Here is a 17688-nt window from a genome sequence, read left to right as displayed (position 1 = left end):
AGATAGGGTGGTGGCTGGAGAGAAGCAGCAGGGAGCTGCAGTGGTGCTGAAAATGTTCTAATAAGATGGATGGTAGGCTCACAGGCATTTATTTTATTATTTTGCTTCATAACTTATATGTTAAGTATTTTTTCATATAGAAATTACATACAAATATGATTTACATATATTAAACATTTTGTACATACATCAATTGCATCATTTCTTTAAAGGAAGAATGCAGGAGAACTCACTCCTGACTCTTCAGCTGCTGCATCTGTTCACAGCAGCAGTGTTGCCTTCGGACACACAGTTCTCCTGATCTCCTCACACTGAAGGTCATGGAGCCAAAGGCAGGCTTCAAATGGCAGTATGGCCCTTCTCCAGCTAGGTCAGGAATTCAAAAATAAGCACTCCCTCTCTCACGATCAAGGGTGTGCTCGGTCCCTGGGCCTGCCGTCATTGTCATGGGATAGCCATAGAGAGAGCCAGCAGAAAAACCCACACACTTTGCCGTGGGGGTCTCTGCAAGTGGGAAGTGGGAGGGTGGACAGAAGGCACTGGACTGGTGCCAGAGAAACCGGGTTGCCTTCTAATGGCATCCACATTAGCTCATGAGACCCTTAGCAATTCATTTCCCTTCTCCAGGCTCCACTTCCTCCCCTGTCCTCTTCAGGGTTAACTAGAATGCACTTTAAAGGTGGTTCCAGCCTGACACCCGAGGATTCTTGGTCCACTTGAGGGGAAAACAGTTTGCATATTGCTAGTCTCCAGGCTGGTGAATAATGAAGCTTCTCTCTATTGATCAGAGTTTTTGGAGGTATTGCTGAGTTGGTTCTCTGATAGTGTGGAGAAATAAACACACGTGCATCTACAAATGGCCATTCTTGAGGAAGAAATTCCCATTTGCACAATTAGCCCTAAGAATATAAATGGAAGTAGGAGTAAAACTGTCCTCAAGCTTGTGCAGCTTGTCCCCCTTCGCCAGACTGCCTTTGATTACAGAGGTTTCAATCCCTTCGTGCATCACCTTCTCGAGGCGTTCTTCCTTACATGCACATTTTGAGGGAGAAAAAAAGAAACCTGTCTTTTTCAAGTTTTCCCCACCAACCCTCCCGTACATCTGCAGTATTCCTCTGCTTTATAACAACCACTATCTCAACCAGAAGAGACTTGCATAATAAGCAAAATGAGCTTTGTCATTTGGGGGCTGGACTAAGGGTTAAATTAAAGAGACAACTGGCTAGAATGAGGGGAGGGACAGCAGCATTTGTGCCAGCTGCTTCTCACTTTTATTCTTGCCCACTGTTTGTCTCCCTGCCCAGGGGTGCTGAGCTGCAAGGCTTTCCAGGCTCCTGGGAAGTTCCAAGTAGTGAGCTGGGGCTGAGGTAACCTAACTTCCCCTGGACAAAAGATGTTTCAGGCTCAAATTTGGAACTGAAAAGGAAATCTAAAATGCACAAGTCATTTTTTCATCACTTGCAAATAATCACTCTCTCCTTCCCCAAAATCTTCTAGGCTTATTTAAAGCAATATTTTGCTCTTAGAGCTTTTTCTTTCCCTTGGGCTATAGTTATTTTGTTTTGCTTTTCTTAGCAGCACTTTTGAGGAACTTCTTTTCTAAAGGAAAGAGAGACTATGTGTTTCTTTGGGTGAGTCACTGTTCTTCAGTCAGTGCTAGTGAGAATCTGAAAGATTAACAAAGATTGCCAAGGGTGGCTGCAATCCAGTACCCAAATGCTCACATAAGTTGCCTCCCTTTCCATTTCAGGGTGAAAATAATCAGGGACAAGAAGAGGAAGGGATTTATGTGAATAAATAAGATACTGTCTTACAGCCAAAGCAACGTTCAGATTCTCAGCTGGCAAAGAAATTCTTGAGCCTGATCTGTAGTGGAAGTATGAGCGAACTGCTGAATGGAATGCAAAGAAAACCCTGGGCTTAACCTCCGTTCCAGTCAGTCTACAGAGTCTCAGAGCAGTACTATTCCTGGAAGGCAAAGTGCTTGCCCATGCACTGTCCTACCCCCAGCATGAGAAATCCAGGGCCTCCGTGACTGTGCCTGCACCCTGCCTCCTATTTCTGCAGTCCAGTTGCTTTGGTGAAATGGGAATGTACAATGCCTATCCATGAAGGACCACTCTGAAAGTGATTTATAAACTGTAAAGTACTAGGGGATGTCAGGTGGCCCTGTCACTCGCCCATTTCTATTGTATACTGCACTCCTTCACTTGTCTTCTCTCATTATTGGACAAAAACCACAGAAATCTGTGGTGAGAGGTCAGGCCCTGCATATATCACTCATTCACAAGTCCCAAGGCATAGAAGCATAAATCGACCTCAATTCTAGATTTCCCAGTCTACACATGGAGAGCATTTGCCAATCAGTAACCTCACAAAGATGTCATAGAATGGTCATTAATTGCCTTAAGACAGCTTTTGGTGGAGGGGAGAGCTTTAAAGCCTTTTGAAGGAAAACCTCACAATTTCAACATGCTGTTATTACTTCTGCACTGAAGTAAAAACTCTGGTGTTTATATAACCTTTTATTCCAATGTCAGAAATTTGATGACTTCTCATGGCTCTGCCGTGAAGTGAGGAGAAGGCAGTCACGCTGTAGGTGCTATAGCCAGTGAGGTGCTCTGCCCAGAGTGACTGGAAAGCAAGATCGAAAAGCCAAGCACCATCCACTCTGCAGACTAGGGCATCCTTGGGCTGTATTAAAGGACTGCTATCCTTCCTCAGCACCTCACCCAAGCTCTACATTTAGTAAACAGAGGAACTTGAAATTTGTGATAAAATTACATTAAAAAAAAAGAACTTCAGCATTCCATTCACTCATCTGCTGGTTATTTGAGTATGTACTTACTAGCACTTTCCAGAACAAAGTAATCCCCATGTAGAGACAAAGATGGGTCTAATACCAGGGCATGGTGGGGAAGGGGCATTGCACTCCTTCCCTCCTCTACCCTCCTTTTCCCAGGGCCCATCCAGCTGACAGGTGCCAGAAGGCAAGAAATGTTACCAAATGTTAGTTTCCAGCCCCAAAGAAGCTGTCACAAAAGGGAGACAGAACAAGGCAGCTCTTAAAATCCTTCAACTGAGGGATATAGCAAGGCCTATCTAATTACACAAAATTAGAAACGGTTTAACTTGTTGAGAATGTGCTACATGTGAAATGAAATAAAATGATACCTCTGGCACCCTGCAATGATACTGTATTGGAAGGAAAGCACAAAGCATTTGTTCACGCTATCAGTAACACCAGTTTTTCTCATCCAACATTTTCAACACATCTGGTTTTAATATGGTGGTCTAAGTGAAGTAAGTTAACTTTTCACCCACTGTTCTGGCCCTCCTTTTCTTTCTTCCCTGTACAGTTCCATTTGTGTTGGCATTGTCCTTCTCTCACCCATCCCTCCCCAAGCTAACAGAGGGAGAAGAGGATTATGCTGAGAAACTTTGCTTATCTCTGGGCTCTTGATTATTTCACTGTTCAAATAGCACTAACAATGATTTGAAAGCAAGATTAGTCTTTGTTCCAGCTAAAGTCAACAGATTTTAGCTTTGTCCTTCTATGTAATTTGTTAAACTATCAACACTGAATAAGACCTAAGTAATGGATGAGTCATAAAACATCCTGATTTTCCAAAATTAGGGAAAGATCATCTCAGTTACTCTTAACTAGAATGCTCCAGGAATCTTGTATCTGCCTAACTGGTTTCTAGCTAACACAGGAGTAACTTGACCATTTGGGGCCTGTGTTGGCCAAAAAAAAATACTTGGTGATTATGTACCAAAGGGGTTTACAAAATTGGTGTATTTCCCATGAAAATGGAATTTTCAAACTACAAAATGTGTTTTCTTCTACACATTCCTTGTCAGAACAGAAAAAGGATTTTACTTGCCCAGAACCAGGAAAAGATAGTAGGATTTTGCAAATGGCTATGACTAAAAGCTAAAGTTTAGGGTTGTTTTTTTTTAGTGCTCTAATACAAAAAACGTTACTAATATTTACTAATTTTTTTTGCCTTCTTTAGAATTGTGGCTCACACAACTTTGCAAATAGCAAAATTTGTCACTCTAAACTGACAGGGATTTTCTACTGTGATTATAAGGTTCAATTTAAATTGTGCTCAATCTTGACTCTTTTTTAGACCTTTCGCTGCGTTCTAAATTCTCTCTGAATTACAGATTGTACTTGGAAGAAGATAGGCGTGAATGATCTACAGGTCCCCTGAAAGGTGCAGTCTTTCAGATGGCTTCTGATGTATTTTTCCTCTCTCTGAAAGCAATCCAACAGGGAACTTCTATAGCAAATGTTTTAACCCAAAAAAATGACTAGTAATGGGACTTTTCATGCCCTCTGGCAAGCCAGTGGGGTTGATGATTTGGGCCACGTGTACCATTCAGTGCCTGAAACATCACAAGGATGTCTGTCTGTGTAGGGCTGTTGCCCGCTGTGTGGCGCCATGAAGGGGCTAGCAAGCAGTGCTATCTATAGCCTTGACCTAAGGGAAGCTCCATTTTTACTACATCCAAAGTCAGCAAGCAGTCATTAAGCACATGCTATGTGCAAAGCCTTGTTCGGTTTCTGTAACTTTCTCTGTAATGTGTTAATAGATTTATTTTTCCAAGTGCTCTGGGATTTCATCAATCATTTACTGACTACTACTGTATGTAGGCATGGTGCTGGGGATACCAAGATGAATCGGAGGTGTTACCTGACTTACAGAGCTCAGAGTACAGTGTGATAAAGAAAAAATTACAATGGGGTGTGAGAGTACAGATTCCTTGCAAAGAGTTTTGTGAGCGTAACCTGTATCCTAAAAGATGGGTAGGATTTCACCAGGCAGACAGGAGAGGATCCCAAGCAGAGGGAACAGCATGTGCAAAAGCTCACTAAAGCATATTATAGAGAGGGCAAATATAAGTTTTACTAATGTTGAGTTTGGATTTTATTCTCAGGATTACATTGCCCTTTTTAAATATAAGACATGATATTTTAAGGCAATGACAAGAAAAGGCCTGATAGTTTGGAAGTTCTCCTCTTTATGCTGTGATGCTTATCTAGTGTCTTGCACATAGCAGGCCCTCAATAAATGCTTGCTGAATGATGAGTTCCATATCTCTTTCCATGCATAAATTACTACTCTATCAAGGATCAGCTTACAAAGGAAAGCTTCTGCCTGTGACTTAGGAATAGATGTTCACAGTTCTGCTGTCACCCCAGCCTCCTCTACTCTTGAGAAGTATGTCTCTGCCATTGGACCTTAATTGCATTTATGAGTAGGAAAGGCCGCCCTTACTTTGAATCCTCAGTAACACAGATTTCTACTTGGAGTGCCTCTATATATTTGTAATCCAAAAAAGTACCATTTGAGCAGCACAATCCTCATGTTGATGACACAGGGGTGGGTATCCTAGGAACTTCAGTGATACTGGCTAATATGGATAGGTACACCTCCCATTTTAAACTTTATAATAGAACCTAAACATGATTGATAGAACACTTTACATGGCAATAATAAAGATATGAGTTGTCTGCACTGAACAGCCTTGACAGCATAACGTGGTACTGCCTATTCTTTTTTGTTAAGAAAGAGAAGATAAATTTTTATTATTTTTATAAATTATGCAATAACCTTTAAAGTAGTAGTAAATTTTTTGCCTTGAAATTCACTAGAGAATAGATGACAGAGAATGTAGTTAGACATAAAACATTTGCAAATCATATGCAAGTACACTTGTAACCCTTTCAGTGGGTTTCTGGATCCAGTCTTTGGGAAAATTCCCACCAGGGAATCTTGTTTTGCTGTGAATCTAAAATGTATCAGAAGTATGCTTCTTTAGTTCCAAATCTTGGGAGCTATGTGACTGGCTCTTTCAGGCCTGATTTCTATAGCCATACCTTTCTAGACGCCACAATAGCAGGACATAGAATGTACTATCTTTTGGTCCCTGTGCTACACTGAGTAAATTCTTTCCACAAATGATTGAGTGCCTCCTAGAGCCAAGCACAGTGGTGGGGTCTATGTATACAGAAGTAAATAAGATAGCTACAGCCCTGCCCCATGTCTCCCTCAGCCCAGTGAAATGGCTCGGACTCTCTTTTGGGTCGTGGTCCCTTTTGAAAACCTGATTCCAACTGGCCCTGTATTACTTAAATATTAGGGTGGTGGCTTCCCGCTTCCCCAAAGAAAAGCGAGAACTTTTGTCCCTGATGAATGAAGTCTGGTGAGAGCCAGCGTAGGAAGTTATTCTTTCTAGATGTTCACCTTTATCCTCTTTTGGAGCCTGTAGTATGGCAGAAAGGACATGGGCTTTTGAGCTAATCAGCTGGGGACTTTGATCCTCTAACTAGCAGTGAGACCTTGGGTAATTTGCCCATCTCTCACAAACTCAGTTTCCTTATCCCTAAAACAGTGCTCCTCATATGCACTTTGCAGGGTGACATATAAGGATACCAACCCTATGGGATGAGGGCCATACCTTTATGACCTCATTTAACATTAATTGCTTCCTCATTCTAAATATAGTCACATTGGGGGGTTAAGGATTCAACATATGATTTGAGGGGAACACAGTTTAGTCCATAGCAGAGAGAGAGAGAGAGAGAGTGTGTGTGTGTGTGTGTGTGTGTGTGTGTGTGTGTGTGTATGTGTGTGTGTATGTGTATTTAATCACTCTGGCGTTTGTATAGACAGTAGATTAAAAAGGTGTACCAGTGGAACTAGAAAGACCAGTTAGGAGGCTGTTGTGGTAGTATGGATTCCAAACATATCTTGAAGATAGAACCAACAAGGCTTGTTGATGAATCAGATGTAGGGGTGAAAGAGGGAAGTGTCATGGAGGACCTCAGGGTTCTTTCTTGGGCAGCTGGGTAAATGATTGATTGTATAAGGGAACACCGGAGGAGGAGGTATGGGTTGGGAATGGAGGCATCAGGGCAGCTCATCTGGTCTCCCTCCCTCCAGTCTTTCCATCCATAAGCCATCCTTCATGTCAGTTATTTTTGAGCAATGCAACATTAATCATGCTATCCCCCTGCTTCAAATATAGATACACACACACACACACACACACACACACACACACATACCTCCAAGAGCTTACAGATCCAAAATTCTTAGAAAAGTACACAAGATCCTTCTGGATTGGACCCTAATCTATTTTTCCACTATACTCACCCTACCGCTGCCCTGAATCATGGTTTAGTCAAGCCTTTGACCAAGATATTGCTTCTACTAGGAATGTCCTTCCTCCCACATGGCTGCCTGATGAAGTCCTAGTCTTCCTTCAAGTTCCAACTCCCACCTCATCTGTCTGTGACATCCTCCCTGGCCTCCTCTCCCCTCCAAAGCTAATCACTTCTTTCTCTGAGATCTTCTAGTACCTGACACATTGAGTTATCTGAGACCTTATCATATTGCTTGTAATTCATTTACTTATCTGTTTCCCCAGCTAAACTAAATGCAAGGGTAAAAACTGTTTCTGATCCTTCTCCCCAGCCCAAATTCATATCCACAGGGCCAGGAAACAAGAAAGTACTCAAATACAATGATGGTAATAATAATATCAAACACTCATTGAATGATTACTATGTGCCTCGCACATTCTAAATGCTTTAGATGCATTTCCTCATCTATATCCTCAGCAATTCTGTTATTATCCCCATTTCACAGATGGCTCTCCCAAGTTGGCAGAATGAATAAGTAGCACAGCCAGGATTCAGACCCAGGAAGGCTGGCTCTAGAGTCTGAGCTCTTCACCACTGCACTGCACAGCTTCCCAGTGTCTGTTGTTGCTCAAGTGATTGGCTGTTACTTTTCAGACTCTCTTCCCAACAAAGCAGTCTTCATCTGTTCTCACCCCACTGTTTCCCTGTGTTATTTCCTTGTATCCTGGGAGCTGCTATGATGATGACACCAGAGAGTAGGGGGATTATTCCACTAAAATTAGAGGACACAGCAGGAAGAGAGCTACAGAAACACCCCCTTCCTATTCCATCTTTCCTTTCTCTCCAACTGCCCCACTCCTCAAGCACTGCATACCTGCTTCCTTCTGCCTTAGAAGAAGCCAAAGGATTTTCTTCTTTCCTCCTAGTCTTCTTTTCAACTCTACTTGGCTTCCAGCTCCTCTCTGCCCAACATTTTATAGTATAGGAACTAGGCTTAGCTAACTTCTGCAAACTCTAGTTCACACACAGACTCAAATTGAGTGTGTGCCCTGTAATGCCCCCAGCTGAGCCTATATCATTTTGCTCTGTCTGATATTTTGTTTTGTTTTGTTTTGTTTTTGAGGGGGAGCAGGGTTTTTGGTTCTGAGTCCCTCAAGAGAGAGAGGTCCCTGCTGTTTAACTCTGAGTTAGTGCTAACTCAGCTCCCAGGTGGGGTCCTCACCACCACCCCCAGCCTAGTATTTAGCAAATACAAAGAGGCAGGCAGGGTAACAACTGCACAGCTGTGTTCACTCCCCCCACTTCGCATTACCTCAGCATTTAGGGAATGCAGGTTTTAGGGAACTGGTTTTGTGCTGTTATGTTTAGATTTTGAGAATTTTTAGAAGGGTAAATGTTATGGAAGGTAAAAGCATGGTTCTTGGGGCTAGATATATCCAGCACTTACTATGTGACCCAAGGAAGTCGTTTAACCTCTCTTTGCCTCAACTTCCTCATCTGTAAAATGGATCTAGTATAGTACCTACTTCATAGGGTGTTTGTAAGGATTCAATGAGTCAACTCATGTGAAACACTTAGAACTATATCTGGTACATAGTAGGTGTTCAGTAAACATTAGCTGATATTATTTTTTAAATACAGTATAGTGACAGAGAAGAATAGGACAAATGCACATATTCCCACCATTCAGAATTGAAATTGGTTAAGATTTCATCTAAGCTTTATGTCTTTTCTTAAAAATAAATTATTATAGACAAGTTGAATATTCTGTGACCCTCATCCTCAGTCTTATTCTGCTCTCAGCTCCCTGAAGGCATCCATTGCCATAAATTTGATGTGTATCTTTCCAGTCCATTTTCACAGTAATCAGAAACAAGATGGGGGGGGTGAGTGGTTTATTTTTTTATTTACACAAATGGTACTATAATGTGCATATCATTTTGCAACCTGCTTTGTTCACTCAATGGTGTTTTTGAGATCTATCCATACAGATCTAGTTCAGTCCACTTAATAGCTATATAGTATCTTGTTGTGTGGATATTCTATGTTTTATGTATCCATTCACATCTGTAGGGACATTTGGGTCAGTCCTGATTTTTTGCCACTGAATTGTCACTTGCAGTGAGCGTTCTTGCACTTGTCTCCTTGAGCATATGTGCAAGTTTCTGTAAAGCACAAAGCTACAAATGGAATTGCTGGTCATAGTGTATTCATTTACAACTTTCCTAGACACTGCAGGCTGGCAGAGGCAGTAGAACACAGTGAACCAGAGCATGACTTGCGGTCCAATAAATCTAGGCTCATATCCCGGTTCCATTATTTCCTAAGCTGTGTGACATTTAGCAGTTCTTTGTGCCTCAGTTTCCCTATCTGTAAAATGAGGAGAATAGTGCATACCTCATAGGGTTGTTGTGTGCATTAAATGGAATAATGCATGCAAGGTGCTTTAGTAACTAAAACAGGGTGAGCTATTATACTTTTTTACTATATTTTATCAAATATCTTCCCCTCAAATATGAGGATAGACCTTTTGAAAAGTATAGATGTGTGAATAGAAAAAACACTAGGATAGTCATTTCAGTGTTAACTATTGTTAGAAATGTGAGTGATCTCTTTTCTGTGTACTTTCTCATATCTTTCAAGTTTTCTACAAATGAAATGTGTTACCTTTGTAATTAGACAACAAAAGCACCGTAAATGCAAGTTTAATGGAAAAAAATATAAAGGAGTTGAGATTTTTTTCAAAAAGAATTTCCCATCTGTGGAGCAGAACTGCTACAAGAATAATGAAAGAGGTATAATGAGTAGCTTTATAAAAATTAAGGAACAATCTAAATGCCTACCAATAGAGGATTGATTAAATATAGTACGTTGTGCAGGATCTTAAGATAAAATGGTTAAGAGAAAAGAGCAAGTACAGGACACTGTGTAGAGGATGTTACCATACTGTATTAAAATCATTTTTTTTTTTTTGCTTACTTACGCAGTCTATCTCTTGAAAGAATCACAAAAATGCTGGTAAGGGAACTGGGTGTCTAAAGCATGGCAGAGATTTATTCTTGTACTAAATATACTTTTCTATCTTTGAAATGTTGTACCATAGACATCTAGTACTTATTCAGATTTTTAAAATAAAGTACTTTTAAAGTAGCATATGCTAGAATTTAATGGACTTTCTGCTGTTATTGTCAATATCTCAACTGCCTTTAATCTAATCCAAAGTTAGAGGGAAAAGGTTAGATCAGGGCCCTGACTTGCCCTGGCAACCAGCTCAATAGCCTATATTCTTACCAGCTATCCTGCCACCCCACCTCTAGTGCAAATGATTCAGTTAGCCAGGTGCAGAAGGTTGGAAAGCAGTTCTAGGAGAGCATAACAGCCTGAAAAAAGGTGTGGCTGCATGTGTGTGTCTGTGTGCAAGTACAAACAATTATGTGAAAAATGTAAGGCAGAAAATGGTAAGAGATGTAGCTAGAGAGGTATGTTGGGGCCAGGCTATGGAGCTAACATTTTATGAGTCATGCTAAGTAGCTGAGACCCTCCTATCAAAGAAGTGGTGTCACTAAAGGGTTTATAGTAAGAAAGTAACAAGATATAATTCGTATTTTTGAGAGTTTACATGGGCTGCTGTACAAAGGATGGCTTTGAGAGATAGGAAGAGTAACTCAGAAGCTGTTAAGAGATTATGAAAGCCTGAATTACAAATGCAAGCTAGAATTTGAACCCAGGCTTGCCTGACTCCAAAGATAAAATGTTATTTCTCCATACAGCACACTGCCTAAAGAAATGAACAATTGAGTTCCTTTGTACCAGCTTTCCCTACACTAAGAGCAGAACTGTTACTAACAGATACACATCTTCATTTACATTAATATGAAAAGGAAAAAGCTCCGTCTGAATAAATCCTGTGGTCCCACAAAAGCAATTCCTTATGAGGAATTCCGCTGAATATATGCTGGCACCTTTCTGGTTTGGTTATTTTCATTAAGTACTCTTGCTTATAACATCTTGGGAAAACAAGAAGTTTGCATCTTTCCTTGTTCTTTAAGTACTTTGCTTTACTATTAGTATAATTTACCCAGTATGGTTCACACTTTAGGTATTGAAACGTTTAAAGAAGGATATCATCCACGGATTCCCAATTTCCAAGAAATTTGGAATATGAATACCACTAACATTGTAATTAACATATTTTAATCTTTGAGGATACAAAAGGCAATTCGTGAATCCAGCGTGTCTCTGGGTCAATGTTAAGACCATCATTATCATAAGCTCCTAATAGAAAGGGCAGGGTTTATTCATACTGCATCTCTCCTCAGTGCCCACTACATACCAGACTTTCAACAAATTAATGAATGAATAGGTTAATAAATTGTAGAGGATGGTAGCAGTAGACTGGATAGATGCTTCTGATCTTATAGTTTTCCTAGTACCAGCTTACATGCCTTTCTTTTGCTTCTTTCTCCTGTACTTAGAATACAGAGTAGCAAGTCTGAGAAGATTATCTACAGGAGCTTTTTGGCAGGGAAGAGGGAAGAAATCATTGAATGACTCTTAAGTTTTTTTGAAACAACTTACCAAGATACAATTCTCATACCATAAAATTCACCCATTTTAAGTGTGCATCTCAGTGGTATTCAGTATATTCACAAAGCTGTGCGATCGTTACCACTAATTCCAGAACATTTTCATCCCCCCTAAAAGAAATCCCATACCCACCAGCAGTCAATCTTCATTCCTCTCCCCTCAACCCTAGCAAGAACTAATCTACCTTCTGTCTCTACAGATTCACCTATTCTGGACATTCCATAGGGATGGAATTCTGTAATATGTGGTCTTTTATCAGCGGCTTCTTTCACTTAGCATCATGTTTTCAAAGGTCATCACCTTGCAGCATTTATCAGCACTTAGTTTCTTTTTATTACTGTATAGGAGCTTTCTGAGCCAGTAGTTTGTGGTTTAGATTATCACAGTATTTCCTACATTTCAGACAACTAAAGGAGTTCATTTAAAACTGACGAGAAGCCAGCATGAATACAACCCAGAATGAATGAGCTTACAGCCATCCTCATCTTTGGCAATAGCACAATTATGCTGAGCCAAAGATCTGTCTTAACAGGACGGCAGGCCCAATTTATATGTTGTGACCTCCTGCTGGCACTGGTCTAGTCTGGGAAGGGCTCATGGGTGCTGGTGTAACTGGATGAGGCAAGTGCCTCGTAGCTTGTGTTTCTGGCTTGGGCAGAGGTTGGGTGCAATTCCTTGTCAGACATCTGAGAAAAGTATGTCGGGGATCTCATAGTTCCATTTGTTCTGTTTGCCAGTGGGCAGAGTACACTGCACTGTACAGACAGGTTAGACAGTTTATTGTAGGCTGATGAAAGCAGATTAAAAAACCATCAGTTTGGTGGGAAACTAGCTCAGAATCCAATCCAAATGTCAGATGAAATATTTACACAGCCAGGAGATAAACCAAGGGAAACAGTGTGCTCTTTGTGTGTGCATCTAAGTGTGCAGGCACACACAGAGCTGCTGACCATTTGTCAACTTCCAAGATTTATTCTGCTGCTTCTGGCAAGGGACAACCTAATGATTTAATAGCTTGTCAACACCTACACAGAGAAACAAGGACTGGCACTTCCTCATTTCTTATTTTCTTTGCTTTAAATAGGAATTCCTATTCTAAGTCACTGGAACCTGGAAATCAGACTGTCAGGTTTCTCTTGACTTCAGTGCACAGTTCCTGAATCTGAGCATGATGAATGTTGTAACTTCTCTGTTATACAAACACAGGATTGCTACTCTTTCAGAAGAACCCATTGAGTTTATGTCCTAAAGCCTGAGTGTTTGCTTCAGACCGTTGCCATGAGCCAATTTCAAATGGAGTGAAACTGTTTTGATTCTGTCCCATGAACCTCTTGAGTTGAATGCCTGCCTGAGCAATCCAGTGAATAGCTGCCACCTTTACATTTGAGATAGAGAAGTTGTTTAGAGGATTTAGTGGGGAAGAAGACTGGACTTCTTGTGCAAGGTATTATTCTCCAGGCATCCTTTGGCAGTTGTTAGTTCCCTGAAAGCAGGAACCATACCATGTCCTCTTCAACTCAGCAAATTTCACAATGCTTACTTAGTACAGCAGCTGGCACACAGTCACCTTACTTGACTGATTTTCAGATAATTCAACTATGACCTAGTGACCAGACTGATAACCAAAGAGTTACACTTTATATTAGACTAATACGTTGGGTACCCTGGGCCTTTATCTCAAAGACAGATAGTACAGTGTAGTATAGAGCTTTACTTCTCAAACTTGAGTATGTATGTGAATTACCTAGGGTGTATTACATCCAAATTCTGATTCAGTAAGTCTAGGGTGGAGTCTGAGACTGCCTTTCTTGCAGGCTCCCAGGTGATAAAATGCTGCCCATCTAGAAACCACACTGAATAGCAAGGACCTAGAGCTATGTCGTCCAATATGATAACCATTAGCACTTGGAACATGGCTAGTCCAAACTGAGATGTGCTATAAGTGTAAAATGCATATCGGATTGCAGACTTAGTAAGAAAAAAATGTTAAATATCTTAATAATTTTATATAGTGATTATATGTTGAAATCACAATATTTTGAATATATTAGGTTAAATAAAATATATTCCTAAAGTTAATTCCACCTTCTTTTTATTGTTTTAATGTGGCTAGTCAAAAATTTTTTAATAACAGAAAATGTGGCTCACATTATGTTTCTACTTACCAGCAATAATCTAGAGCAGGTAACAGAAAAGCCTCTCAGTAAAGGGCCAGATCATAAATATTTTAGGCTTTTCAGTCTGTATGCTCTCTGTCCCACTATTCAGCTGTACTGTTGAAAACACAAAAGCAGCTATAGACAACACATAAGTGAAGGACCATGGTTGGGTTCCAATAAAAATTTATTTACCAAAACAAGTAGAAGTGATAGCCTTGAAAACCAACAGCCCACAATCTTGGTGAAAACCAGTGGCCTAGCAGCCACCAGAGGGAGCCAAACAGTGTTAGAGCTCCTTCAAAGCCTCATTTTCAGAGAATTATTATTTGACCTGTCTGGTGGTCCCCTGGAAGACCCCACTTGCAAGGCTTTCTTTATTACACCTGACCCAAGAGCTTGTTCAGTGTGAAGAAAATTTTCCCTGGGGCACTTGTCAAAAACAATTAGAGGCAAATTATTAATTTCACAGCTGCCTGAGGCAGTAGATAATAGTTAGGGCAAACATCAGGCAACCCAAAAAGCTTAAAAGGAAAAGCTACAGAGTAAGATGTCCATACGGGCTTTGAAAAGCTCCAACATATTCCTGGGAATCTAGAAGAGCACATGCTCAGAAAGGACCTGAGAAAGGGCTAAGGTCTCACCCATGGCTGACCTTCAAGCTCTGCACAAATGAAGTGCTAAGACAGAGTTATCCCATTGCCTGGCTGAATGTTGAGGTTATGTCCCCCAACATGCACACAAAATCTCTTGGCAAAGACTGGGAGACTTCCTGGTTCCAGGCATTAAAGACTTCTCTGTCCAACTATTAGCCTACTAAGCTAACCAAATAGAGACTAAAGTGGCCACACATGACAAAAAACACAGACTTTACAGAATTAAACTAGAAGTCACTAAACAAACACTGCCAGCAACACCTATCAACCCTGGAGCAGGGTAAAATCTGATTCCCAGAGTTACTACATTATACAATTTAAAATGTCCACTTTTCAATAAAAATTATAAGACATGCAAAGAAAAAAAGAAAATATTGTCAATACACTGGAAACATTAATCAACATAAACTGTCCCTGCAGACATGCTGGACTTACTAGATAAAGACTTTAAATCAGCTATTTTAAATATGTACAAATAATTAAAGAAAATTATAAGAACAATTTCTCACCAAAGAATATCAATAAAGAGACAAAAATTAAAAAATAAAATTTAAAAACAAATACAAATTGTGGAGTCAGAAAGTATAATAATTGAAATGAAAAATTCACTAGAGGAGCTCAACAGCGCACTTGAGCAAGCAGAAGAATCAGCAAACTTGAAAATAGGTTAATTGATATTATCTAGTCTGAGAGGCAGAAAACAAAAATAATGAAAAAATCAACAGAACATTAGAGACCTCTGTGACAGTATCAAGGGTACCAACATATATATAAATGGGAGTCCCAGAAGGAGAGGAGCTAAAGGGACAAAAATAATATTTGAAGAAATAATGGCCCCAAACTTCCCAAATTTGATCAAAGACATTGATCTATACATCCAAGAAGTTCAACAAACTTGAAGCAGGATGAACTCAAAGAGATTCACACTAAGACACATCATAAACTGCCAGACAACAAAGATGAAGAGAGAACTTGAAAGCAGTAAGAGAAAACTCATCATGTATAAGGAATCCTCAATAAGGTTAACAGCTCGCTGCTGACCAGAAAGGATGGAGGCCAGGTATTCAAAGTGCCGAAAGTAAAATAAAGTCAACCAAAGTAATCTATATCTGGCAAAACTATTCATGGAAAATGAAGGGGAAATAAACACCTTCACAGATAATGCTTACTTCAACAATTTAATGCTGCAAGAAATACTAAACCTGCCCTATAAGAAATACTAAAGGGAATCCTTTAGGCTGAAATGAAAGTTCATATAGGCAAATAGACAGTAATTTGAATCTGTATGAAGAAATAAAGACTACCAGTAAGAGTCACTACATAAGTAAATGTAAAAGTACAAATTTATTTTTCCATGTAGCTTTGTTTTCCTATATGATTTAAAAGAAAACTATAAAGCAATCGCTATAAATCTGCTTTGATAAGTGCAAAATGTATAATGATGCAATTAATATGACAAAAACAGCATAAAAGAGGTTGTATGAAAATGGAGTTGTATAGTAGCAAAGTGTTTGTATAATACTGAGTTATGTTGGTCCAAACAAGATTGATAAAAGTAAAGATGTTAACTGTAATCCCCAGATCAACCACTGAGAAAAAAAATAAACACACACACACACGCACTTATATATAATACATTTAAATATATTTAAAGTAACAAGGGAATTTAAATGGTACACTAGAAGATATCTAGTAAAAAAAGACAGTAATGGAGGGATAGAGGAACAAAAAGTATAAGATGTAGAAGACAAATAACAATGGTATGCTTACGCCATTCCTTATCAGTAATTACATGAAATATAAATGAAGTATACATTCCAGTTAAGTCAATGACCGGCAAAATGGGTTAATAAAACATGATCCAACTGTATGTTTTCTGTAAGAGGAATACTTTAAAGTCAAAGTCACACATAGGTTGAAAGTAAAAAGATGGCAAAAGATACATTATGCACACAGTGACCAAAAGAGAGCTGGGTGGCCATGCTAATATTAGACAAAATAGACTGTAAAACAAAAATTGTTACTAGAGACAACAAAGGATATTTGATGATGATAAAATGTCAGGCTTCAGGAAAATGTAACAATTGCATATATATATATATATGCACATAACAACAGAGCCCCAAAATACATAAAGTAAAAACTGAAGAATTGAAGAGAGAAATAAACAATTCAGCAATAATAGTTGGAGATATCAATACACCAGTTTCAGTAATGGATGAAACAACCAAATAGAAGATTAACAAGGAAACTAAATACTTGAACAACACCATAAACCAGCTAGACCTAACAGGCATATATAAAACATACCACCCAACAACAGCAGCATACACATTCTTCTCAAGTGCACATGGAACATTTTCCAGGATAGAATGTATGTTAGAGCACAAAACAAGTCTCAATAAATTTTAAAGGACTGAAATCATACAAAGTACCCTGGAAAGAAATTATATGGAAAGGGATGAAATTAGAAATAAGTAAAAGAAGGAAATCCTGGAAATTCACAAATATGTGGAAATTAAACAACACACTCCTAAATAACCAATGTGTTAAAGAAGATATCACAAACAAGGTTAGAAAAGACTTTGAGATGGATGAAAAGCCCAAACAAAACATGCCAAAACATATTGAATGCAGTGGACGTAGTGTTTAGAGGTAAATTTGTAACTACAAATGTCTATACTTAAAAAGAAGAAAGATCGCAAATCAATAACCTAGCCTTCTATCTTAGGAAACTAGAAAAAGAAAAGCAAACTAAACTCAAAGCAAGCAGAAGAAATAAAATAATAAAAATTAGAGCAAAAATAAATGAAAAAGAGAATAGAAAAAAATAGAGGAAATCAGAGACCGAAGTCGATTCTTTGAAATTATCAGCAAAATTGACAAATCTTTAGGTAGACTGACCAAGAAAAAAAGAGAAGACTCAAATTATTAAGATCAGAAATGAGAGTGGGGACATTACTACCAATCTTACAGAAATAAACAGGAATATATGGGAGTACTATGAGCAAATGTATGTCAACAAATTGCATAACCTAGATTAATGGACATATTTCTAGAAAGACACTATAGAAATTAACTCAAGAAAAAAAATAGAAAAGCTGAATAGACCTATAACAAGCAAAAGAGA

At 39.2% G+C, this 17688-nt stretch overlaps 1 protein-coding gene across 8 annotated transcripts in view; it reads left to right on the top strand.

The window, feature by feature from the left end:
* Positions 1-17688, top strand: part of HDAC8 (histone deacetylase 8) — a 298463-nt gene that overhangs the window by 225864 nt on the left and 54911 nt on the right. The window contains exon 10 of one of the 8 annotated variants that reach the window (XM_017662713.3): positions 1751-17553. The exons of the other annotated variants lie outside the window; for them this stretch is intronic. Within the exon in view, the coding sequence (XP_017518202.1) occupies positions 1751-1801 (51 nt within the window). The 3' untranslated portion in view covers positions 1802-17553. Of the gene's footprint in view, positions 1-1750; positions 17554-17688 lie in introns of those variants that run through there. 8 annotated transcript variants of the gene reach the window in all.

Source organism: Manis javanica, chromosome X (genome assembly GCF_040802235.1).
Source record: "Manis javanica isolate MJ-LG chromosome X, MJ_LKY, whole genome shotgun sequence".
Taxonomy (NCBI): domain Eukaryota; kingdom Metazoa; phylum Chordata; class Mammalia; order Pholidota; family Manidae; genus Manis; species Manis javanica.
This window is presented reverse-complemented; position numbering and strand designations above follow the sequence as displayed.